The 26,756-nt window shown below is 47.7% G+C and overlaps 1 protein-coding gene across 1 annotated transcript in view; it reads right to left on the reverse strand.

Moving 5' to 3' along the window:
- The window catches only part of PLXNC1 (plexin C1), a gene marked incomplete at its 5' end in the record, with an annotated part of 141,038 nt that extends 120,496 nt beyond the window's left edge, over nucleotides 1-20,542 (reverse strand). The window contains one exon of the mRNA XM_084255964.1: nucleotides 19,490-20,542. Coding sequence (XP_084112090.1) covers nucleotides 19,490-20,542 — 1,053 coding nt within the window. The remainder of the gene's footprint in view (nucleotides 1-19,489) is intronic.
- Between the last annotated feature and the right edge of the window lie 6,214 nt (nucleotides 20,543-26,756).

The raw sequence follows: 26,756 nt of genomic DNA on the forward strand, positions 1-26,756 counted from the left end.
TGCCGTCTGCAGCTACTGAACACAGTGTGATAGCATACTTCATCTGCCAGCGCTCAGTTCCCAACTGCACGAAGGTTTTCAAAGGCACATTTAAGTCTGAGCCCAGTGAGAGCGCGGGCAAACTTCAGAGGGCATCACTGCAACTCCTCAAATCCCCGTCCTGTTTGGGGAAGAGGCGGCTGGTGAGGGGGAGGCTAAGACTTATTAACTTCATTATATTATTGCCTAATGCCGACAGTGTTTATGTCTTTCAATTTGTCTTATTAAATATTCATTATTTTTAAACCCACCAAGTTTCATTAACATCTAAACTAAATGGATTCGTGGGCTAAATTGATTTCTGAAGCCTTTAAAGGGCTGTCTGTATGTCTTTGCTGAAGTTACACTGCGAGGAAAAGATTAGTTAGCAAGGATTTCTCTCACGCCATGATCACTTTCCAAGAAAAAGATGTCACAACCTAAGAGAAAATGACTTATTTGCAGAAGATATTCCAGAGTGAATTCAGTTGAAGATTTTTCCAAAGGCTATTACAATTTTTTTTTCCTGTTAAAAGATACTTTTTCTGCTCTTCTGCACTGTTGGTGGGAGTGCAGACTGGTCCAACCACTATGGAGAGCTGTGTGGAGATTTCTGGACCTACTAAACATAGAGCTTCCATAGGATCCAGCAATTCCACTCCTAGGTATTTACCCAAAGGACACAGAAACATTAACTCCAAAGAGCACCTGCACCCCTATGTTTATAGCAGCACTGTTTACAATAGCTAAACTTTGGAAACAACCCACATGCCCAAAAATAGATGACTGGATCAAGAAGATGTGGTACATATATACCATGGAATATTACTCAGCATTCAAAAAGATAAACACATGCAATTTGCAGCAACATGGATGGCGCTGGATCATGCTCAGCGAAATAAGCCAGAAAGAAAAAGAAAAATACCGGATGGTCTCATTCATAGCAGGAATCTAGAAACTTAAATAAGGGATCAGGAAAATGAATAACTAAGAAAGTGAAAATCAAAATCAACAAAAAACTATGAACCAGAGACACTTTTTGGGGGGTGGGGGGCGGGAGGGGAGGGATTGGGGTCAGAATGGGGGGGGTTGAAATTGTATGGGGAATATAAAAATAAAATTTATTATTATATTAAAAAAAGATACTTTTTCTGAAGTTAGGGAGATGAGAAACTCTCCTGTTAAAATTGAAGTTAAAAAAAAAAATCTGTGGGTCTAAGAATCAGAACAATAGATCACTGTTTAGATAAGGGTACCTCATGACTGTGAGCAGAAAAAGAAAAATCAACTGACCTTTAGATTTAAAAAAAAAAAAAAACAAAAGTCACCAAACCACACCACACATCTTCCTTTAAAATAAAACCAGAATTGTTCAACTTAAGATCAGCCAAGCAGTCTTACTACTTTTATTAAATTTGAGCATCTAAGCGAGGTTAAGTCAGAGAACTGGGTGTCATCTGTCTGGGCATGGAACGTTCTAGTACTGCTGTCTTTGACTGGAGGATTAATTCTCCCTCATCCCAGGACACAAAGAATAATTCCACGGATTGTTGACTATCCATCAAAAAGGACCAAGTACTCTCAAGTCTGGTATACAGCACGTGCTTACTAATGGTAGTTATTCTTATTGGCTGAGAATCAGGACATCACAGATAGACTTTGCTGGGGTGGGAAAAGAGAGATATTCTGTTTGCAAAAGACTGGATCCAAAATAACATAGATGGCTTAAAAGCTGAAAGGGAACAAAAGAAGACTACTTCCAAATATGCCTCACCCTTTCAAGTGTCCTTCCTCGACTTCTGACCACTTCGATAAGTGTAATTTTCCAAGTGAAGTCTTGGATTAACAGCATAGGTAAGATGCTCAGTCATTAAATCAACATTCCCAAACGTGAGAGCTGGTGGCATAGAACAAACTGCCTGGGACTATGGATCAGGGAGCTTCAAGTTGCATTCAAGCTTGGTTCTCACCCACTGGGTGAACGGGCCATTTATTTGCCCTATTGGGGATCTGGCTTTCTCAGCTATCCATGAAGTTAATGATGTCTGATTGGTAGGGTGGTTATGAAAATGTTAATATGTTGGTAAGAGTTGGTATTATCGTCATCAGTAACATGTACTTACTGTGTGATACTGGGAGTATTTTATCATCTTATATAATACGGGTTGTAGTGAGCCAGACCTTCTCGTTTTGAATCCTTGCTTTGTTACTTTCCAGCTAAGTAAGTTTGTGCTCACTATTTAACCTCTCTGTAACTCAGTTCCCTCCTCTACACAGTGGAAGTGATGAGAGCAGCACTGGAGCCATAGACTTGTTATGAGTTAGCACACTAGCCTCAGGAAAGCATGGAACGGTGCCTGGCATATAGTAACATGTAATCCATATTTGCTATCATTACCTTATTTAAAAGCACAAACAGTGGCTGATACACACATGGCAGTTAGTCCTACCTCCTTTGCCACAGATCCCTGATTTTGCTGAGGCAGCAATAAATCCAAGCCTAGGCAAACCACGATTGGCCCAAGCCACATCGTAATCCCACCCTCCATTGCCAGATACTTGCTTTTCTATTCCTTAAAGCCAAGGGTGGCCATGTCATACAGATCTGGCCAATGACACGCAAGAAGTCCACTAGAGGGCTTTCCGGGAATGCTTCCTCCTTGATACAAGGATTTCCTTGGAAATCAATTGTGTGAGGCCATTACATGCAGAGAGCTGGCAGCCATTTTCCTTGCATGAGATTGAAGATGGAAGATGAAATCAACAGGCTAAGATTGGTGCAAGGAAACGAGGAAACACCTTAGGTTCTTGAGGATACCACTGAACGCCGACTTCAACCTTTAAATGTTTAAATTAACAATAGATCTCACCTCTGTTGATTCAGATTTCTGTTACTTGTAATCAAAAACAAATCAGTGTGTCAGGACATGGCACAGACTCTGGCTGTTCCTTGGCTCTGAGGAACAGAAGCTGATGAGCGCTTGTTCCTCTCACCCTGGAGGACCCTAGCCAGAGTCAGGATTTTGTAGCCAATTATGGCGGTGAGCCTGGAAGAAAATGGGAAAGAGTGGGTTTGGGCCTCACATAAACTCCAAGGGCTGCTCTGGCTGAATGGAAATGGATTCTTTTGTGCTGGAAACACACATAAATGGACAGGTCCCTGTGAATGGAAAAAAAGAGCCCTCTGAATGGCTTTCTTCAGCTCATTTCAGCAAATGAAAACAAAAGAAAGACAGGCTCCAGAGAAAGCGCCTCACAAAAGTGAAGTAAATACCTAGGGAGCCGTGCAGAAAAAGGGGGGAAATAGTGCAGTTGGCCCCCTGGGTCCAGAGATTATTCTCACTCTTTTTTGGGGTCTATTTTCTGTCTTGCCCTTCTCTCCCCTTAGGGCATAATCGCTAATGTTGCTCTCAGCCTATTCTGTCTACTTTATTATGTGTAATTTATTTCTGAATCCCAGCTTCTGCTTGTTCGTCTGTGTGTAACAAGGTTAATGCCTTGTAATGATGCTTTTGCCAGTTCTGCCTTTCATGACAAAATCCAATCTTGATTTAGCTCTAAACCTTGTCTCCCCTTTGGGCTTTCTTGGTTCCCCCTCAGACTTGTCATCCTGCTTCTCCTGCCTGCCATGTCTAACCATAACGTCACGCCTACACTTCAGCCCGCTCTCAGAGGGAAAGTTTTTTCAGTTTGAGGAAAAAAGCTACCTTGTCTCAAAAGATGTTTGGGCTCAAAATAAGAGAGCCTTGGGCCTGACATACCAAAGTGGAAGCAAGTCTTCTGAGAAGGGGTGAGTGGGGGTGTGCACGCCTGTGCCTGCATGTGGCTGTGTGTGAGTATGCGTGGGACAACAGTCCTGGGCCTCAGGAGGGAAACAGCTTGACCTCAAAGTAGGTCCTTCATACTATCTTTCACAGACAACAAATACCTGCTACACAATTCCAGGGGGGGTGCCAGTCATATATTCTAGGGTGTGAATAGTACCCTGTGGGGTCTCCTCTGGTGGCACAGCGGTTGAGCGCTGGGTTGTGAAGCTGCCCGCAGCCTCTGCAGCGCTGGTTTGATCCCCGGCCACCGGCGAGGGTCCCACATGGCACACAGATCTCTCCTGCCGTGCCCGCTGCTCCCCTCAGCAGTGTACTTCGTCGGTCTGCCTGTTCTGTTCCCTGCTCTGGTGAATTCTCTCACCCTCCCACGCTTCTGACTATACCCAGTGCTGGTATAAATAAATAAATCTTTAAAACAATAAAAATTAAATAAAAAAACAGTACCCTGTGGAGCTCAGAAACTCTCAACAGCCCCTCTGTGTAAAGGCTGGGCCCACCATAAAGGTCACCCTATTGATCGCAGCAACACTACAGCTGTTATGGCAACAGCTGGGTGAACTGTGTGCAAAAGTGGGACCACAGTATGGGCACCCTGCAAGAGTCCGGTCTTTTACCCTCAATATACTAAAAGGACTCCCTTATTTTGGCTTTTCCTCATGGAAAATTCAAACCAGGTGCCTATCAACTTCTTCCTCATTGATGAAACACCTCATGAGCTTCTTTAACATTCACTTACTTTGAAGCAGTTTCTTGTTCATTTCCTATCACCCACCCATGGACTACTAGTAGTTATGGGCTCTATGCCCAAGTGCTGGCCTGTCCTTTCCAGGCTGCTTGATTGCACAGACATCCATGAACTTCAGTGATGGCATCTCTAAAGTGGACACAATCACACCCAAGCCTGGCCTATTAGTGCTGCTGTGAGGCCCAGATAAAATCCCATGTGTGGGAAATAACTAAAGGACTAGCTTTATCAAGAGTGATGGAAAGAACAATATTCACTCACATTAGGGATTCTATTAGCCATTAAGGCTTCTGCTACTTTTCTTTACTCTTCTGGAGTAGGCAGCATTGATTGGGTTCTGGCTAAATTTATGGTCTCTCTATAATTATCTGAAGGAAGAATTTACGTGAGGGACTCAAATGATCAAAGGGAAAAGTTCAAAGTGTAAGGATGAATGGAGAGAACATTGAGGGACACAGCCAGGCAGCCTGTACAGCAAGCAGGGGTTGGGCTGCGTGCAGCTGTGACCTAGGGAAATGTACAGAGTGGTGAAGTTTGTATTTCACATAATTCCACCCGCTCTTCCACCTTCTCCCTCCAAGAGCCCTAGTGTCCTCCAGCTGTATCTGCTGCTAAAGTCACACTCTCCAAGATTTGTCCTTCCTGGGATGTATGCACCCCTCTGTTCATTGCAGCATGATCTACAATAGCCAAACGATGGAAACAACCCAAGTGCCAATGACAGAGCAGTGGATTAAGTAGATGTGTGTGTGTGTGTGTGTGTGGTGTGTGTGGAATACTACTCAGCTACAAAAAAGATGTGGTCTTGCCATTTGCAGCAACTTGGATAAAACTGGATGGGATTATGCTTAGTGAAATAAGTCAGAAGCAACAAATACCTGAATGTTTCATTCATAGTGGAATATACAGAAACAAAACGATGACCAAAACTAAACTAAAACAAAGCCTGGAAATATGGCTGCAGAAATGAGGTTACCAGAGAGGGAGAGAGTATGGGGACAGGGGCCCAGTGGTATATGGTAGAGGGATACAGGTGCTCTGGTGGCGGGTGTGGTGTGGAAAAGTACACTGAGGAGGTCTGACCCTTCTCTCCTGAATCACATACAGTGCTGTGAACCAATGTTAACTCAATAATAAAAGATTATTTTCTTCTTCCTGCTTTATACCCCTTCCTCCATCTAAATCTCCACCCCCACTCTATGACTAATTTCAATTATGAAATTACTTACGAAACGACAACCTGACTCAAATAATTCACAAAAAGGGCTGAATGGCTGATAATATGAAAAATGCATTTTCCTAAATTCTTGGAGTTGAAAGAGACTCACCCCACCATTGTTTTCCACAAGGAAGGTACTGGCATTCCGGGTGGGATATTTCTTCATTATGGGGGCTGTCCTGGGTGTGGCAGGGCTTTTAGCATTCCTGACTCCTGTGCACAAAATGCTAGTACCCTCATGTCATTCTTACTACTCTACAAGTTCCTTCCCCACCCCCTCATTTTATTTTTATTTTTTTGAGATTTATTGGTTTATACAAGCACTGGGGTACAGGCCAGAGGCGCGGGAGGGTGAGAGAATTCACCAGAGACAGAGCAGGGAGCAGAACAGGCAGAAGGACCGAAACACACTGCTGAGGGGAGCAGCGGGCGCGACAGGAGAGGTCTGTCACACCATGGCCATGTGGGATTCTCGCCAGCCAGGATCGAACCCGCGCTGCAGAGGCTGCAGACAGCTTCTCAGTGCTGTGCTCAACCCACCGTGCCACCGGGTAGGCCCACCCCCTCATTTTAAAAATACACTTTAAGTAGTGGTATCTCCCCTTTTGAGGACCACTGCAATCTATCACCAGGTTTCAGAGTTGCTGGAAAATGGTTAATTAGACATTTCTTCCCTCCAACCCTGTTCTCACATAGTCACCTTCATCATGGCGAACAGCATCACCAATCACCCTCAACTCCTCTCTTTCCATCCCTCTCTACACCTGCATGAAAATCTCAGCTGAATTCCTCAACAATTTCAAGTCTATCTTCTGTCCACACACTATCATCTCACTCCTCATCTATGGCAAGTCTTCTGTTCTTTCCCTTTCAACCCACAATCTATTCTCCGCCTGGTAGTCAATGAACCTGTAAGACATAAAAGACGTCTTGTTACTCCCCTGCCTAAAATCCTTCAATGGTTTCTGCCAAAAATCCCACAAAATCAAATACCAATTTCTCAGCGCCTATCTGAGCTGGTCCTTGCCAATCCTTCACCCTGCGTGGTTCCCACGGTGGCGTGCTTTTACGTTCTGTAACAAGTTACCATCTTTCTGACTCAGGGTCTCTGCGAATGTTCTTGTCCCAGCTCCCCACCTTCTACTCTCTCGAAACCTTTCAGGTTTCAAGTTCATTGTTATCTCCTCATGGCTACCTCACTATACATCTTCTCTTCCCTATCAGGGCTGTTATTCTGAATCATAGCACTTCACTTGTTTCCTTCAAAATATCTAATTACTTCAACAATTTTATTTATTGTCTGTCTCACAGTAGGACTCCAAGCTCTACGATAGTTTATCTTACGCTATACCTTGACTGCAGCACACCTCAGCCTCTGACATACTGGTTGTCTAGAAACATTTAATGAATGGATGAAAAAAAATACATGGATCAATGTCTGAATTCTTTCAGTCAATACCATACAAGGCAATCCTGGAACACTGTTAAGCAGATCTAATAATTGTAGAGTTCTGCAACTGAGCCAAAATTTGCCACTTGTAAACACTGGGCCTTGGTTTTTGCTTTGGGGAGCAATATTAACCTACTCCCATCCTTCTTACTACCTTGTATCTTGGCCTTCTCTAAATTTCACAGCCTCAGTTCACTGACAGCTTGTAAGAGACACTTTCTGGGTCTCTTGCCATCTCAGTCCGTAGACGCTACACAGATGCCGTGTATTTAAGAAAAGTGAACACAGAGCTGTAGGTGTTCTCTAAACAAAGCAAAGACTAATAGGATTGTTCTTTGCCATGATTAAAATAGCATACTTTATGAACATGCACTTGCAGCATTGGATTAACACTTTAAAATAAAAACCACATAATGGTAGTATGGGAGAGAAGAAAGAACAAGAGATGTAGCCAAACATATGGGTTCAAGTTCTATCACTAATGAGCCATGAGCCATTCATTCAACCTCTTGGAGGCTTCTCCATCTACCCATCTACATCCACACTGGCCATGCACTCTTCGCTAAGTAACGGATCTAGAAACTACAGATGGGAATAAATCCCCTATTGTTAAAAGAAACTAATTAAATGAGTCTCGAAAGAAAGTGCTACACTTTGCATTGCATGTCATTGGTCTCTGCAACATACTTGGTAACTGACATAGTTGGAGTAGGGGTGCGCTGACATCCACAGTTCACAGAATTCAGAGAATCCATGAAATTGGATGAGAAAAAATCTTTAGTCAATTCAAACTGAAGTTTAGCATTTCCTTCCATTATGAATGCAGGCCACAGTGGCATTAACTGAACCTGTGACTTTATCACCCAAAGAAATCAGATATTTTCATATCATTTATAGTTGTGCAGATACTTCAAAATATCATTTATGCTCATCTCTACTTTGAAATTACAGTACTTTCTGCTGCTAGATCTTGTGATTTAATATTTTTAAGATATATTACTATAACTCAAATTGAAAAAAAAAACAATTTTGTTATATCTTTCTATCAACATAGATGGTTTCATTTTGCAGTTCTTTGTTTTTATTTTATGCATTTAAAACCCATTATTCTGAGAGGGCACCTACAGGCTCCACCGCACACGGGCTCCATGGGATGAGGCACTCCTGGCAGGGGCAGAGGTAGTGCTGTGCACAGGAAGCTGATACTCGAGACACCCACCACTGCTGGCTTACTGGGTTCCCAACCCCCTCCTGGTGCCTCAGGAAATTAAGGATTAGACCCTGGAATCTAATTTTTTAGATTGGTCCCTGGTGTGTTAGAAGAGCTAGTGTGTTGGATAACCTGTTTCTCAAGTGGATTCTCCCAACACCAGGTTGGGGTATGTGGTGGAACCACCAAGAATCTGGCCTCCCTGGTAAGGGGTCACAGGGAAACCCCCTTATCTCATGGTTACCTTGCTGTCATTCCTATAAACACAGCTCTGGGGACCCTCTTGGAGGCTCTCATCTGTGGGTGTATAATCACTGCCTTCTCCATGAGCTGGAGAGCAGCTTTCCAGCTCAGGATGAACATGGACTGAGACCCCACTCAAGATCACCTTGTTGCAGTCTGGGGAAGAAATGTTATATGGCACAAAGGAAACTTAGACACCAGGGCTAACAAGAAGCGGGTTTAATGCACCGGTGCTGACTCAGCGGATTCTCGTCCCTAGGCTGAGCCCCGTCTCTAGGAAGTCAGGGGGCCATAAATACATTGAGTTTCTGCAAGGTTCCGGGTGGGTTTGCATTGGCAGCTGTACATGGTCAGATATGATGTGGCTACATACCAAGAGGTAGGCATATAGCTGCATACCAAGGAGTTAAGGGTCAGCAGTCATGGGACCCCACCTCGGCCTATTCTACCTCATGGCGATACATGGTCTAACATGAAGCAAGATTCATACCAGGAACTAAGTTGCATACCAGGAACTGAGCAAAAGGTTGTTACTAAGTTCCTCAGGCTGCTTATCTCAGGTCACCACGCTTCACAAACACAAGACAGACTGGCCACTTCCCTCAAAGCTCTTTCAGCCCAAGTGTTAGTGGGAAAAGGATGTCCTAAAGCTAATTCCATGCAGGCTTTGTAGACTCCACCCCCACTCCAGACCAAAGCCATCAGGACATTGGGAAAGACAAATCCCATCACCACCAAAGGGAAGGTGGCTGGAACCTGAGGGTGGGGTTAAGCAGCCAGGTTTGGTATAAAACCAGACATGTGGGCTTTTTTTTGGGGGGGGGGGGTGCCCCTTTTTGGCTCTCCGCCAGCTCACAGCGCTCAGCCAGCTCTTGGAGTGCCATTGGGTTTCCAGGTCAGCGGAACGGGTAGGACACATTAAAGACTTTATTTCCCTGTTTTCTCCCTGAGTTGTATATTTCCTCATTTCCCTTTCCCTTGTAAATAAATCTTTTATTAACCTTTTGTGTGTGCCTATAGTGGATTATCAATAAGTCCCTTCTAAGTACGCGGGTGAGGACCCACAGCCAGGCAACCTGTTTTATATCGGGGCTGCTCTGTAACACAAGCAGTGCGGTGCTGAGCCCAACACCGAGCCTGGCATATGGCGGGCACTCCAGAGGGGCTTCCAGAGCGCAGCCCTAATTCCTAACTTCATTGCCAACTGCCTGCTCAGTGGTTCTTCCCTAGTGTCCCGAAGGCATCTAAAATAACAAAAATGAAATTCGTCCTCTAGCTGGTCACTAACATCTCTCAATTCTACATCTTAAAAAAGCGATTTCGTTTAGTCTTTCCTCCCTCACTGCCACCAGATCAAGTCTTCAGCAGTCCTCCATTGACTGACTGATTGCAATCAACGGAATCCATCTGCTTCCCTCCACACTGTGTCACTACCCCTCCAGGCCAAGGCGGTTGTTTCTTGCCTGGACCACTTCAAGAGCCTCCTGTGGGTTTCCCTGCTTCAGCTGGGACCAATCTTGCATCCATTCCCCACAGGGCAGCCATTATTTAGGAATTTCAAATCCAATCAGTTCACCTCCCTTCACAAGCCCTTCTATGCTTTGAGAATAAAATATATTCTCCCTCTCACTGCCTTCAAGGCCCAAAGGGCCCCACCACTGCTTCTGTCTGCCTCCCCCTCTCACATACCTCACCTCACCACTTCCCTGAACTCAACCCCACTAGCTCCTTGCTGGGGTTGTTGGCTTCCCCATTCTCTATGGAGAGATCCCCTGCTAGCCTTTCTCATCTTCCTGGTGTCAACTCCAAGACAATCCTTCCCAAGACCCCAATTAAAGCGCTTCAATGATATCATCTGTTTAGTTCCTTCAAGCCCCAATCTCAGCCTGTGCCTCAGTTTCCTTATCTCTAAAGCATAAGTAACAATATTACCCACCTCCTAAGGTTGTGGTGAGGATTAAATGAGTTTATACTGTTGAAAAAAGTGCATAGAACACTTGGCCTTATTTACTACACATTTATTGTCTACTGTTTACCACATAACACTCTCGCAAAGTACTTGGCTCAAGTACTTTGATAGGAATGCAAGAAATGATGTTTGAACTAATGATGGCCCTTTCAATCAGTTGGGTTGCCTCCAGTCTTGCCTTTATCTTCTGAGAGATCTTTCTAGAATACAATCAGATGTCTGCTTACAACTCTGCTGCTGTTCCCCAACAATCACCAGTCATAGCCAGCCACTGTTTTCACACCCTGCTCAGCAGGGTCTTAGAAGTCCCTTTGAGATTCCTCAGGGTGCTTGGGTGGGGGCAGGGCATGTTGTAGGGTTAACCCCTGCTTCACCCTCTGTCCCAGCATTTGGCAATGGTCTCACCCAGAGCAGCAGGTCAATAATGACTCTAATCCTTTTCTCATAATGAGCTTCTAGTTAAGATTTATTTTAAAGGCCAGGTTTGAAAAATCTGACAATGACTGACCATCATGACAGCCTCCTCTGCCTGCCTCATTAAGCCCTTTGCCATCTGGACCTGGCCACTCCCCAGCCACGGTGAGCTACCTGCAGTTCACAGCTTATTTAACTTCCCACGGGCACAAGCTGTTCCCTCTCTAGAACCCCCTTCCTTTGCCTTCTCCACTTAGCTTCAAGACACAGCGCCAGCATCACCTCTGGAGCCTCCTGATCCTCCCAGGCTGAGTCTGAGGCTCCTTCTTAGGGATTCCACAGCATCTTTTTGCTAAATCTTTCTTACAACTTCTGTCTCACTAAGTTATGAAAGTTTGTTTTACTTACTCTGTCCAGAATAGCAGGGGTTTGGCAAACTACCACTTTTTGGGCCAAATGTGGCCCATGTCCTGTTTTTACTAATGGCCCACAAGCTAAGAACAGTTTTTATATTTTAAAATGGTTGAAAAAAATCAAAATAAGAGGATTTCATAAAATTATAACATTCAGACTTCATTCATGTCCATGAAGTTTTACTGGAGCTGTTAGGGGGAAAAGGATGTCCCAAAGCAAATTCCATGTAGGCTTTGTGGACTCCACCCCCACCCCAGGTCAAAGCCAAAGACACTGGGAACTCCAAATCCCATCACCACCAAAGGGAAGGTGGCTGGGACCTGAGGGTGGGGTTAAGCAGCCAGGTGGATACAAAAGGCAGACACGTGGGCTTTGGGGGGCTCTCTCTCGCTCTCCATTTTGGGCTCTCGGCCAGCTTGCAGCATCCGGTCAGCTCTGAGAGTGACTTTGGGTTTCCAGGTCGTCGGATCGGGTAGGATGCATTAAAGACTTTATTTCCCTATTTTCTCCCTGAGTTGTACCTTTTCCTTATTTTCTTTTTCTCTTGTAAATAAACCTTTTATTAACCCTTTTGTGTGTGTCTGTAGTAGAGTATTCATAAGTCTCTTTAAAGCGCGCGGGTGAGGACCCACAGCCAGGAACCCGTTTAATATCGGGGTTGCTCTATAACAGCTTGGCGCCCAACGTGATTTGCAATTTCACCCGTGGTTGACCAGCCCAAAGTAATTTTTCTTGCGTTGGTCACCATAAAAGCGCATTAGGTCTGCAGGACTCGCAGTGAAACTCTTTGTTTCACGTCTTGAAAAGTTTTTTTTTTTCCCCCGCGCATACGGCCGTTGTGGGTGTGGTTTTGACAGGAACCCGTTTAATATCGGGGTTGCTCTATAACAGAGCATCACCTTGTTACAGGGCAGGGAGAGGGGCAGCCCAAACCCCGCAAACCTGCCTATTCTAAATGGGTTCTGTCATCCACCGCATCAACACAAAACACATGAGACTTTAATGGGAAGGAACTTTAATACAACTAGAAAACAATACAGGAAAGGCAAAGAATCTAGTTTCTAAATGAAGCAACCAAAGTTACCCATCCCCTCGTGGGTAAAACTCCATCCAAATGGGATTGGCCCAGAGCAAGGCCCCAAAGCCTGCCCCAAGTCTAAAGCATCTTCCAGTGGGGACCCACAGAAAAGGGTCAGAAACTACTAGACAAGCCCGAAGGAAAAGAGCAAAATCAAGATAAAAGCTGCCATTGTCACCTCCCCGTGGGTCTCACCCACATCTGTGTCACCCAGTCCACGACCAAAAGACAAGCGCAGTTTCTTTACGTGTCTCTAGGCTCCATGCGCCTCCTCCAGGTCTCCTTCTGGCTCCATCCTGCTTCCTTACTCAGTCTCCTCTGCAGCTTCTCCTCTCCCTGCTCAGCTCCACCCTCCCTTGGGTGGGGCAGGGAATCTCCCCCTTTCCTGGGGACCACCATGTTACAACCTCACCTCTTCATTTCCAGCCAATGATCGTATGGAGCAAAGAGGAACCCCATTTAGACATGAACAGACTATGAGAAAGGTTAATTTGCCCCTGTTGTCTATGGCTGCTTTCACACAACAGCAGCAGAGCTGAGGAAGAGCAACAGAGACTGCATATTGTCTGCAAAGCCTAAAATATTGATGACCTGACCTTTACAGAAAAAGTCTGCAGATCCCTGCTTGACAGCATTGGCAGAGTGGTGGGCCAGGGGTTGCTGGGGGCAAACCCTCTTCATAACTTCAAAGAGTTACTACACATAACTATTGAGTAGATGGCCAAGCCAATATGAAAACCAACTACAGAAACTGAAACAAAGGTTACAATTTATTAACTTTTGTGATATATAAAAATCAGCAGTCATCAAGATAGAAAATTAAAACTAAGAAAGACTAGGAGCACATTCCATTAAAACAACAACTTACATCACCATGTCCCTACTCAGATGAAGAGGTTCAAGACCGATGATGCCTACAAAATGCCCCATAGCTGACTAGGATTTCTCAGATCAGGCCTTAGTCTTCATCAGTTATGTGCCATTGTCAGGGAAAGCAGAAGTCATCATGAAGCTTGAAGGGTGCAGAGATGGTACTGGCTATTGTCATCAACGTGATGGTCACAGTAAGCCTCTCCCACCATTCCATCCTGCTATTAGGAGCTATCACGCTTGATTTCCTTCTGGTTGGGCCAGGTGGCAGTATCTGCCACAAAGACAACAAATCCCTACCCTGCAGTAGGTCTCTAACTTGGTGTGAAAAAGATGAGTTGGATCCAGTTCTCTCTCTTTCCTCATAATCTAAACAAAATAATATAGAAAGGGGTTGCCAGTGGGGAGCCATTACTAAAGGTCAGATGCTATTGAGAGGCAGAGAAGGACTCAAGGGCGGATGAAGCACATTCTGGTGGGGGGCAGATGTTTGAGGGAGCAGACTGGCCTTTTAGTAGCAGGATTAAAGGAAGCAGCCATGCTAAGTCATGTTGAGCATGAAATCTTAGAATAAGCATCCATCACTTCCCACCACTGAGCTCCTTCAAGCTGCCTTGAGTCCAGAGCTCCTTCCACATCAGGAAGCACTGTCCTATGACTATTACTAATCATGATGGTGGTGACAACAAATGCATACCTACACCTACTATAGGTCAAGCAGTGTCCATCCTATAAGTATTAATTCATTCATCTGTACAATGATCCAATGAAGCAAATAGGAGCCCCATTTAGAGATGAGCAGACAATGGGAAAGATTAATCTGCCCAAGGCCACATGGTAAGTGGCAAGTTTGGTCCCAGGTGATGGTGGCTTCCGAGTTCACGCATGTAACCACCACATGGTACTGCTCTCATTGCTAGATTTCCACGTAATTCCACATCTTCCAGTCCTTAAACTCACCCCCGTATTTGAATCCCTATCCCTTTATTTGATCTTGCCTATGTAGCTCTTTGCTTCATACAACCAACTAAGATAGAAATTGGCACCAAGATTGATCTTGTAAAGAATAACCCTCAGAGAGAATTTTGATTCATAGAATTGGTTCAGGTACACAGAAGAGTAGAAGACTCTAGAACCCTCCCACCCCACTAAATCTTGGAATGAAATGCAACTAGATTGCTATATGCAAGAGTGAAAGATAATTAAACTCTGACCCCTAGGTTCTTGAGACTCAACACTAAGTTAAAAAATGGCAAGGCTTTATATGTTTTTCTAGGTATTTCTTTAAGGAAGTAGAAGAGAATAAGGAATATAAGGGTAGTGGAATGAGTTGTTTACCTTATATAGCCATAAGCAAAATGCAACGGAAAAAATTAGGGCCAGGTGCTTCAGTGGAATACAAGGAAAATTGTGCTTCCTTTCAGCAGTGGTTCTAAAACCTGCGTGTGTATTAGAATCACCTGAAGAGATTGCCAGTACCACTCCCACCCGGAGTTTCTGATTCAGTAAATCTGATGGGGGCCTAAGAATGTGCATTTCTAGCAAGTTCCCAGGTAAAGCTGCTGCTGCTGGTCCAGAGAACAAACTATGAATCACTTTCCACTTGTCACTAAGACACTGACCATGGACATTATTAAACTATACAAGTTCCAATAATTCTGGGTTTCTATGGTCAGCATTAACCCCCAGGATGGCAAGACCACAAGCCCAGCTAGTCCAATGAATGGGGATAATGTGGAAAAGCCAAAGGGGTGGAGAATGACGGAGTCCAGCAAGGGAATAAAGAGGCTCCGACACACCAGACCTCAAGACAAAAACAATGGTTAAGGGAGGTGGCCAGACTTAGGGAAGTTCTGTAGATAAGTACACAAAACAATTCCAACATGATTCTTCAAGACCCTTCATTTATTCATTCAACACATATTCCTCAAGACCTAACTATATAGCAGGTACTGTGCTAGGTATCTGGATTTGAAGAAAACAAAATATTACAAGGTTTCTGACCTCCTGGGTGTGTACACTTTAATTGTGGTTGCTAATAATCAGACAAGAGTGTCTGTAACCCAGATTTAATGGGCTGAGATCTCTGGAGCTAATTTGCCTTCAAGAACAAAAAGTAGGAACAGTCCCTTGAGGCCCCTCAGGTCTGAGGTTGCTTATAAGCCTGAAGGCAAAGAACGCCAACAAAGTCTAGACGTGAACAGCTGAGCCCATGCAGCCATCCAGAGTCAACTTCAGATGGCCACATATGTGGCCCCATAAAAAAGAAAATCTACCCTGGCATATCAGACACACGTGATGTGTAAAATCTAAAGATTGGAAAACAGCAAGGTGGGATCAGAAAAGAAGCGGATTCTGAAGTCAACAGGCTGCACTGCGGGTGGGCCTGGGCCATCACTTCCACACGGGGTGGCTAGGAGTGTCTTGTGTTGCTTTCTGTGAGCATTCTGTAGTTGTCTGCATGGCAGTTAAATTACGTCAGGCTTTGTAATTATGTGGCTATGGAAGAAGGGGGTATGTTTCCCTAGAAAGGGTTGAATAATCTAGAAAAGTCAGTCCTTTGGGCTAACACTACAAGAAAACACACCACCCTTAGTGTGTACAGAGGGATTGGCTGCCATGTTTAAACCACCAGCAACCCTAGATCTCAATTATGGCAACCAAACAAAGCTTAGGTACAAATACTCTTCTATCCGTAGCATTGGTTGGGTGGGAGCAGCAGGAGTTCAGGGAGGGAAATTAAATGAACTGCCTTAAACATAATTTAAAACATTCATATATTGATCAAGCACACAGAACATACAGAAACAAAATTACATGGAGCTTTAAAGCACACTCAAGGGGAAACCACCAGCCTCAAACCCACATCTTAGGGGAGGTTGTTTGTAGCTTCTTTCAATTAGGGAACTTTTGAGGGAAAGTTTGAGATGCAACAGAAAAAAATACAGAAGTTCACACTAACACACAGGGTTAACTGAAGGGCTGGCTGCTTCTGATACCCTGAGCAAGTTGCTTAATTCACCTTGAGCTTCCTCATCCAGTAAATGGGGATTCTCCTCATACACTCAACGGGATTTAATGAGCGGCTCAAGAGAAAGAGTAAATGGGGAAGTGCTGTGCAAATACTTATTAGGGTTATTAGAAGGCCTGCAGCTGCCTCGGTGCATTGCCTGCTGAAGTTAACCTGCTGTGGTCTTGAAAGGGGATTCAAAGTTGGTGCTGAGGCAGAAAAAGTAATGGCCCAGTGTGTAAACAGCTGAGTGCACTCTCATTGCATAAGCATCTCATAAATTAATCCTTAGCAGGAGAAGCTGAAGGGAAGGAGAATCCGCCGACCAGAGATAAGGAGAGAACTAAGAAAATGCAACCCAGTCACCCCTGTCACTCCGCTACCCATGGTTGATTGAAGAAGCAAAGTAAGAGCGAGCCATCCAGTAGCAAGCAAAGCTAGTCCCTGTGCCTCACTGCCTGTGGATTATTGCTAAAATGACTGTCTGCTCTGAAGAAATCGCTGTAGAAATCTATTGAGGCTCCCTCTAGAGTGTTTCAATTCCATCTCCTGTTTCAGGCACCTATAATTCAGCATGTCTTTTCCAACACACATTCAAAACCTGAAAATAAAATGATGCAAGCAAATGACATCATTCTTCTGAGTGACAACTGGGAGCACACTGATCCCATGACCCCATTAAATGGGGCTGTAGCCCGCTATTGTCCTTTCCCTGGCAAAGTCTGTGGCACTCAGCACTCAGCATCGCTGACACTCGTGGGCAAACAAATACCCGTGCTGACTGAGTATCTTATCCATGTATTTAAAAGGTTAGAAAATTGTCAACTTTTTCATCAAAATGACCACCTTTTTTCATTCAAACCCTTCTTGAAATTCATTTCCATTAAGGCTTTTAAATGCACCCTAGCAGCAAAGAATTTACTTGAATGGAGGGAAAAAAAAAAAAAAAAAGCAAAACTCCAAGCTCCCACCTGTGCAGCCAAGACAAGCTTTTGTTTGAACCAGAGTATATTATTTAACTTGATGACAAGCTCAGGGGGTAGGAGACCCTGCCTTTCAGAATACAGAGCTCTGAGCACACTGGGAGTTCTTGATAAATAACAGCAGCAAGAAATGCTGTGGAGGGACCTACTTTATTTATTTATTTTTCCAATTCCAGATTCTTGGCAGGTGTCTGTCCCTTGCTTGCTTTCTGAGGCACCCTCTCCCAGAAGCTCCCATGAAGATGGATAGACCACTCTGACTTCTCCTTCCACCCTTCTCATCCCAGTGCAAGCAGGAACACCTGATCGAGCCAAAACACAGATTCTGAGTGCATTCAGGCTGCCTGCTGGGTTTGGAAAGAAACTAAGTCCTCCAGGACCTAATAGGCTGAGACGCAGTCAAGGGAAAGGTTTTGGCTCTGCCCACACACACAGCTGTCAGATGGCAAAGCCTGGACCTCCACTGTTACTACCTGCTGTGGGCCTCTGAGTCTCTTGTCATTAACCCCAGAGACCAAGTGTGCCTGAAGCCTGACATGAAACAATATTTGGGGGTCCTTGCTAGTCTTGCAATAGAGAAGTAGAGGCGATGATTTTTGCCAAACTTGACCTATTGGATTATAAAGATCTAATAAAGACAGATGTTAAACATTACATTGTATGTGTACAGCAAGACTAAGTCATTTAGGGAGCAATGTGGGGTCTTTATGCTTTTAAACATATTATACTATTAACTGAATGAAGGGGTTACAGGTCCCAGCACACAACTAACAGACGAGGAGGAGCTAGCAAATGACCATTCTAAGGGGCCTTGCAAAAGACCTGTTTTTCTTCTCCTTGAAAAGGGCTAATGTTTGGTAAGGTGTGCTTTGCAGAAAAAAGGGGCGGGTGCGGGTGGGAGTGTCTCTCTACACATTGATATACCTTAGAGCCAGGGTTTCCCTGTGTGGTTATACCACAAATGGGCCACACAACACATTTTCCAAGTGGAGATGGTCTCCCCTTACTCTGACGCATTTTATACCAAAACAATGGCAACACCTGTAGCCCTTCCTATCTGCTCTTTGATTTCTGTCCAGTTGTAAAGGAGGCTCTCAGCAGGCTCCCCTCTCAGGAGCCATATGTGGAGTTGACGAGCCAGCAGCCTTGGAAGGAAAACAGCCTCCTAGAAGTGCACAATGGCTCCACGATCTCCATCCACTGGACCTTCTAACCGCCTCTGTATTTTCCAGTCAAAGCAATGCCACTCTCTAGAGTCAAGCTGAGCTGCCCCGGGGAAGCTCGGGGGAGACCTCTGTCGTTTGCCTGGTTGGGGCACAGTGCCAAGGTGGTGCCGCTGAGCTCCACAATCCAGCCCAGTAATCTGGACCTGCCTGCAGCACCCCAACACTTTCTCCCCTCCAGGATGAGGCTTCTACCCACAAAGACATCTCTGCCTCTCCTCCCAGCAGAGACCACAGCCCCGCCCCCTCGCGCGGGTCACGAGGGAGGGGGATTCTATTCCACCAAGCAGGAGCCCCTCTTCCAGACTAGCACTGACCCAGGTCGAGCAGGCTCTCAACTCTTCATACCACATCACAGGTGTTACGGGGCGCGGGTGGGGGGCACAAAAGCTGGGGTGTGGCAGCAAGCCCTTAAAGGATTCGATGGCTTCTCTGCCGAGGGCCCTGTATTTGATAACCGTTGAGGAACAGGGTGAACCCCACATGCCTGCTGAGACCCCACACCTGGGGAAGCTGTTAGGGAAGTGTGGCGAGGCTCAGCTCCAAGCCAGCGTCCACATTTGGACAGAGAAGGCTGGCGCTGGGAGGCAGTCACTAGAGTTTTGAGCTTAACTCTTAGCCTCTCCACCTCCCTCCTTTGGGAACCGCGGACGGCGCTTTGGGGGTAGCCCGAGGTCTGCGAGATGGGATGAGAATGGCCGTCAGGTGGTGTGAACCCCGGACCTTGTCAATGCCAACCCTTCTCCCTCCCGCCCCGCCTGGGCGGCGGCTCCCCGGCAGGAGCGCCCCATGCAGGGTCCCGGGGGCAGGACTTACGCAGTTGGACCCTCTCGCGTCGAAGTCCCAGCTGCAGCTCTTGGCGCGCGCCTGGATCTCGCTCATCCTGAAGAGGCAGAGCGCTGTGGTGGCCGGGGAGCGCCCCTCCTGGCCCTCCCCGGTGGCCGCGCTGAACACTCCCGCCCAGACGCCCAGGGCCTCCACTAGGCTGGAGGAGAGGAGCAGGCGGCGGCCGTCGGGGTGGCCGTGGCCACAGTCTAGGTCTGCCTGGCCCTGGAACTGCACCTCGGAGCTCTGCGCGATGCGCGCCATGCTGGGCCAGCCCGTGGCGGCGCCGCTCGTGTAGTTGTAGGGGTAGTAGGGGAAATAGACGCTGCCGTTCCACAGAAAGGCGTCCACGAAGTGCAGGCTGCCCGCGCCCTCGCGCAGCTTGAGGGTGCTCAGCTCCGTGGAGGCCAGGCTGCGCCCCTCCGTGTCCTTGAGCGCGATGGCCGTGTCGGAGTCGGACGCCGCGGGGCTGCACCGGGTCGCCGTCTCGGGCTCGGGCAGCACGTAGGTGGCGGCCACGGCCAAGTACCAGCGTTTACTGGAGTCCAAGTGGTACACCACGCCGGCCGTCGAGCCCTGCGGGTGACAGGACACCACCTCGGTCCCGTTGCGCAGGGACTTCTGGCTCAGGTTGCTCAGGTTGCGCACCTCACAGGCGCCCCGGTCGAAGGTCCAGCCGGTGAGCAGCAGCCCCCCGGAGCCGGCCGCCCCCTCGCGGTAGGGCAGCAGCAGCTTGCTGAAGCTGCTCCCGGGCCGGGGCCGCGCGGGGGGCGCCAGCGAGACGGGCTCGGTGCAGTTGCCCGCTTGGTCCCGGTACAGGCGCGAAAGCCTGTGCTGCAGGCTGTAGTCCAGCTGGTCCAGGCAGCTGCCGCTCGCCACGAAGACGCCGTGCCACTTGCTGGCCGCGATGGCTCCGATGACTTGCTCCGAGCGCCACACGGTCTCGCCCGCGCCCCGGCCGGGCGCCGCCAGCGCCAGCAGATAGGCAAGCAGGGGCAGCGGCGCGGCGGGGCGCGGCGGTGCCTTCCTCCGGGAGAGCTCCATGGGGCTGGGGGGGCCGCCCCCGGGCAGGGCGCACGGCGGCGACGGCGGCTTCTCAAGCTCGCGGCGACCGAGACGCGGGCGGTGGCGGCGGATGAGGCTCCTGCGCGCGCTCGGGCTCCCGCGGCCGCCCCATTCCCGCGGCTCGCCGGGGAGGCAGCGCGCGGAGGGAGGCGCGCGGCGGGCTCGCTCCGGCAGCCTGTGCAGCGGCGGTGGGGCTGGTGGCGGCGGCTGCAAGCCCTGCGCGCTCCGGCGCAGCTTCCTCCTCGTCCTCCGTCTCCCGAGAGTTCCTCTGTGCAGGGCTGGCGCTCGCGGGGAGGGGCGGAGGGGAGCGCGTTGGGCGGGGAGGGCTGGAGAGGTTGGGTGCGCTTGTGCGTTTCACTTTCCCATTGTGAAAGTGGGATGCCACTGGCCCCTTCTCCCTCCTCTTCCTCCTCCGCCCTCCACCTCCTGCCCGCCCCACCTCCACGCCCATCTCCCCTCCCTTCTTGATTCGGTGAGATGGGGAGGAGGGAGGTCTCGTAATTTGGGTTACTGTGTAGGTGGCCTCTTTCATCTATTCATAACAAAGCTCAGCTGCCTGCCGCGGTCGCCACGGCCGCCACGGGCGCCCCTTGGCTCGCCTCCGGCCCCGGGGCGCGCAAACTGGGCACCGAGCGGGCTCCCGCGCCCTGCAGCCCGCGGGGCGGCTCCAGCGCCGGGGTTTTGTTTACGAGAGCCGCGGGGAGATGGGCACAGCACCCCGAGCACGCACTCAGGGCGCTGAGGGGTTACAGCTGAGGCCCCGGGCTCGCGCCGCGGAGAGGCCGCGAGGGCGGCTGACAGGTGTGGAGCGCGCGAGGGGGGCCCTCGGGAAGCGCGCGGGAGACGTGGCGAAGCTGGAGGCTCGAGGGGCCACGGCGCCCCTGGGAGAGAGGGTGGGCTTCCCCGGGTCAGGGAAATGAGGTAGGGGAGAAAGGCAGGCGCCAAGTCTCTGGTTCTGGACAATGCCCGGTCCGGAGCTGTCGTATTTGAAAAGGTTCTCCGATCTCCCATGGCAACCGAGCCGCAGGCTCTCAAACCTCGCACTTAGAAAGTTCTGTTCACTATCTAACCTGAATAAGCAGAGCTAACATTTATTGAGCACTTACTACGTCGTGCCAGGTACTGTTCTGAATTGGATGGATTAAGATTCATTGAATATCCATGGCAACCCTGTTGAGTAGTGACTGGTTTTATCTCCATTTAATAGTGAGGAGAATGATCTGATCCTTGAAGTTATGTAACTTGCTCCTGTCCGAGGGCTGGTCATCAGCAAAGACCAGACTCCAGTCCATGTCTTGTTCAGGCTCTGTGCCCAAGTGCAGCTGTGGCCCTTTCAGTACTAGAGATCCTTCTCAGCAGGGGGGGCTGCAAAGGCCCCTAAGTTAAATGCTGCAACCACTTTCTAATCTTAGAGCCAGAGGCACCCCTCTGTCTCACGCTTCCCCCACTTCTTTCCTTTGGACCCTCTGAGGTCTCACCACCACACCCAGGGGGCACATATCAGCTGGGTTGCCCCCAAAACCACCAAAAATTTCTGGAGTACATAGAATCATTGGCACCTGAGTGAAGAAGGTTCATGGTTTCTCAGCAGGGAGCCTCCCAGCAGCTACACAAATGCCTCCTTGCTTCCCAAGGTAAGTATAATGCCTGCAGCACCACTGAGTCTGGTAGGTGATCCAGCGAGTGGACCAGAGGGGTTAAGAGGACCCCTTCACATCCTTGGGAAGTGATCTCTGCCCCTTCCCAGGCAATTTCCAGGCCAGAGCCCCCCAGGAAGGATAACTGGTTGCAACTTTCTTGATGGGTAAGTGGGCTTCCTCCAGGTGCTGAGCCCTCCGGAAGGAGCAGCTGTTGCAGGTTTTAAACTTCTGCAACAGTGCTTGGGGTTCTCCCCAATGCTGAGGGGAAAGGCAAGAGCAGCAGTTCTGGAAGGTTTAAGGTAAAAGGGGTAGACATGAGAAGAGGCAGGAGGCAGCAGAGAAATATGTGAGTTTCTGCCTTAGACGTGCAGTGCGAGGATGGCAGTACCGTGGCTCTCATATTCTGAATTCCAAGCAGCCGTCTTTCCATTCATAGTTTTCTCGTTTGAAATCGGATAACATTATCTTTGCCTGCCAGTAGGCAGCAAATGCTTTCCGGCAAGATACAAGGTCGGCTCTTTCTGCTGAGGTGATGGTGGTGGGGTGCCGGTGGGGAGAGTGGGGCAGGCAGGGGGAAGACCTGAGATGCCCAGGTCGCTGTTCGTCAGATCTTCGGTGAGCAAATCAGATGTTCTCTGTTCCAAAGCAAGCAGTTCTCACTATTCCCTGCCCCCCTGAAATGTTTTAAGAATTTTTATATTGCTGGAAATGGAAGAAGTGCTATCTTAAAGACATCTGCAGAAGCTTGTAGAACCCTTCACAGCGTAGTAGGGGATTTGTGTGCTGGTATTTTGACAATTTCCCCTGTGAATGACGAAGGACACAATGATCCTCGTGGCCGTCGTGAGCCGGCTGTGGCAGTGTTGTTATGTGCTGAGAAGCAACAGTTCAATTCCATTCCGGAGATAGTTTCACTTCACTGGTAACCAAGTAATTTCTCCAAGTCCTGTAGAGTTTGGTACAATCAGTAGCAGACCATCTTGGGAGCTATTTGGATTAAACATACTTGATGCGGCTGCATTTTGATCACTATTCAATTCATCGCTGCCTCGTTTTGAAAAAGAAACACCCTCTTAAAAATACTACCAGCAAGAAACATAAATGGCTTTGATGGCGACAGTTTCTTGCCATTCTCTGGGACCATAACCGCCAAGCTTGAGCGCAGGCTTCTTTTTCTTCCCACTTAATTGTGCGCAGGCTCCCACAGGGAAGGAAATCACAATCAGTGCCTACATTTTGGCATAAAAATTGAAGGAGACTGGGAAGCCCATCAATATATTCTTTGCTGATTCTACCCCATTTTGTTAGAAACATGTTTGCCCCTTTCTGATTTTCTTGTGTACTAAAGCTCCACCTTCAGGACACAAGTTCACATTTGAAAAGTGTGGGAAATGTGAACAACTGAAATAAATATTTAGGCACGTGATTCCGTGTATTTTTGATCGCTTTCTCTCTAGGACACCACAGTCTGGCAATGCTCCCCCTCCCCTGATGGAGCCTCCCCTGATGGAGCCCAGCTTACTGGGTGTCGCTTCTCACACTGGGAACTCCTGGTGACACAACCCGCTGAAACCCGAAAGAAAAGATGGTGCAGATTTATCCTCCAGACAGAGGCCTGCTACCACGGAAACAGGCGGTGCAGACTGATTCCCAGCAGTTTTATTTGGAGCGTTCTCTTGATGGGGAAGTCTTCATAATGAGAAAGTATCAACTCCCTCAGGCAGCCAAGGCAATCTGGGTTAACCAGACTAACCACAATCAGACTCTTTTCTGCTGGACAGGACTTTATAGATTCATTGGTTTCCTGCTGAGACTCAGGACATTAAGGTCTGTTCAGTTGAGCAATTGGTCATAGTCACAAGATGGTTATCATTGGTGCTTTGGGCTTTTTTTCCTGACTTAAAAAAAGAAATCTGACAATGGTTTATAGAGTGACTGGGCTGGTAGAGATCACAAGCAACTAAGACTATTAGTTCTGGTGGCCAACGAATTCTCCCTGTCGCTACAATCCCTATCCAGAGGGGATGGCACCCCGTGGTTGAAAGAGTAACGGTGTTGTCCTCCTAGGGCCTAAGACAAGCCACTTCCTTCTCCACAGCTTTACACAAATTCTTTGTGGTCTTCCACATGAAGACCCTTATCAAAGTCCCAACCCCTTTGAGTGACAGACAGCAAAAAGAAATGAGCCAGCCTTCGATCTAGTCTGCTGATGAGGAGAGCCTGAGAGCAGATAAGATGGAGAGTGTTTTAATAAGTTTGAATTGATGCTGAGAGACGAGTTGAAGGCAGTTCAATCAACATGAAAAGTCAGGCAACTGCACAGTGAAGATGCAACTGAAGGAATGGAGATCCTGTTCCTCCCGGACGACCCAGCATGGCCCTGGGCAAGTGACAGTGCTTCTGCTTGCTGATCACGGGCCCTATGGGGTTCTTCAGTGGAATTTGCGTTCAACGGGTGTTCTTCAGTGGGTGGAATTTGCGTTCAACGGGTGTTGTTCAGTGGGTGGAATTTGCGTTCAATTCCAACATCACAGTTGCTCTCTTTTCCTGTGTCATACCTTAAAGCTCATGATCACCAGCAGACTTACAATTAAAGATGGGAGCATGGATTGGATATACAAAGAAACAAATCTTCACTTAAGGTTCAATGGCTTTAAATAAGGGCCTTCACTCACCTTTAGGGATGGATGAGCTTTTGCCCATGGAAGGATGTAAAACATTAGGATTTAAAGAGGCCGTTTACCATTTGAAAGCAAAACAGAGTGAATCACTGGCCATCCTGGTGTTTTCAAAGATCAGCTGGAGTTCACCCTGCAGGAAGCACACAAAATCATCAGTTAATTACTTCTCCAGATTTGGGGAATCTCTGTAACTTGCTGAGCCATTCCCCTGGTCACCAGCTTTTCTCTGCCTTTCATGAGATTCATTTCCCTGCTCACATTTTTCTTGCTGTTCTTTGGAAATATGGAGTAAAATCTCAAGGGCTAGACAAAATGCTGATCGCTCTTTAATATGTCTTCTCTGTTCTCTGTTCTAATATGTCTGTGTTCTCCCATCGGAACCCTGAGGCTCTCTGTCAGCATAAGCCTAGGCCCTGACTCCTCTGATAACTGGCAACTTGGCATAAACCCATTCAAAGGGAAGAGTTGCCAGAAACCCGGCCCTCATATTAATAATAACTCAAACTCTTGAAATGAATAGCGGAAGATAAGATAAACACACAGATAGCTTCACAGTCACTCATATTTCTGCTTCCTTGAGATTCTGACAGGGAGATGCTCCGAGCCGACAATGAAGTTGCTGGACTTGGCAGTGAGACTTCTGGTGCTCTCCACCGACCATTCTGTATCCTTGCCACGCCTTCGAAAGTATTTCCACCGAGATGAGCAAGAAGCAACTGGCATGAGCTCTGAGCATGTAGTGTGGCTGCAGGTAAGCTTGGCCTCTAGTCCCTGACGTAAGAGCAATCCAATCTGTTCCCCAGCTTGGGGTACGCCCTCTGAGTATGGAGGGCCAAACAGCACCTTGGACAGCACAGCCTCATGCACAGAATCCCATGGAAAACCCATGGAAGATTGTGCCTTTCTCTCACCTTTCTGCCCCTTCTTAAATCCTTCCTATTTATTTATTTATTCCTCCCATCTGGACTGATAGTCACATTTCTCTCTGCAGGCCCTCTCTCCAGTGCTCCCATCTTCCTCTGTATCAGAGTTTGATGTACATGGGCATCTCCCTTGCCTTTCAGCTTCTAGTTGAATTCAGCTAGTGGGAGGCTCCAATAGGAGGTCCAGAGGTGGATGGCTAGGGTGACAGCTAAGTACTTATCCTCCCGGCTCCCTTCATGCTCGTCTGCATGCTGGCCTGACTATGACCCTCCGGAGACCGCAAGTCCTGTGGGCAGCCCTCTCACGGCGACAGTGCTGCTCACAGCTTTCTCTGGGCTCACTAACCACTCCCTCACCCTACTCCTCAGACCAACGGAAGTCAATGCTTCCCTCTGTTGCTAACCCTTGCTGGTCTCCTTCCACCTGCCCACACTTCCACCACAGCGTCTTCATTCACATATCCACAGTGTAGCACCTGTTTCCTAACAGAACCATGACTGATGAGGCCGTCTCCCTCCAAATGTGGACCATGAAGTGGCCAAGATTGCTATTTACACCTGTCCCTTCTGTTTGTCCACTGATGGGAAGTACAAAAGACCACCAGACACAATGGCTCTCCTCGTCTTTGTCTCCAAAGGTTTGGTTCTCCCAAATCTGGCAATGGAAAAAGCTACATTTTTATTCCCTTTGTATAGGCCTTCCTACATTAAATTCAACCCGGTGGTACAAATGGAAACCTGACTGGGTAGGATCATATCTTTTTTCCAGCTAAATCATAGAGTTGAAAGTTTTACCTTAGAGATAAAGCAGGAACTACCACGGGCTAAGGGTTCAGAAGGTGGTGGGGGTAGGGGGTGGCTATGATCTCTAAAATACTGCTGAACATTTGAAGTATATTTTCAAATAAGACACAAAACTGAACATACTGCTTTTTCTCTTTAGACATTT

This window comes from Talpa europaea (genome assembly GCF_964194135.1).
Source record: "Talpa europaea genome assembly, chromosome: 15".
NCBI classification, from domain to species: Eukaryota; Metazoa; Chordata; class Mammalia; order Eulipotyphla; family Talpidae; genus Talpa; species Talpa europaea.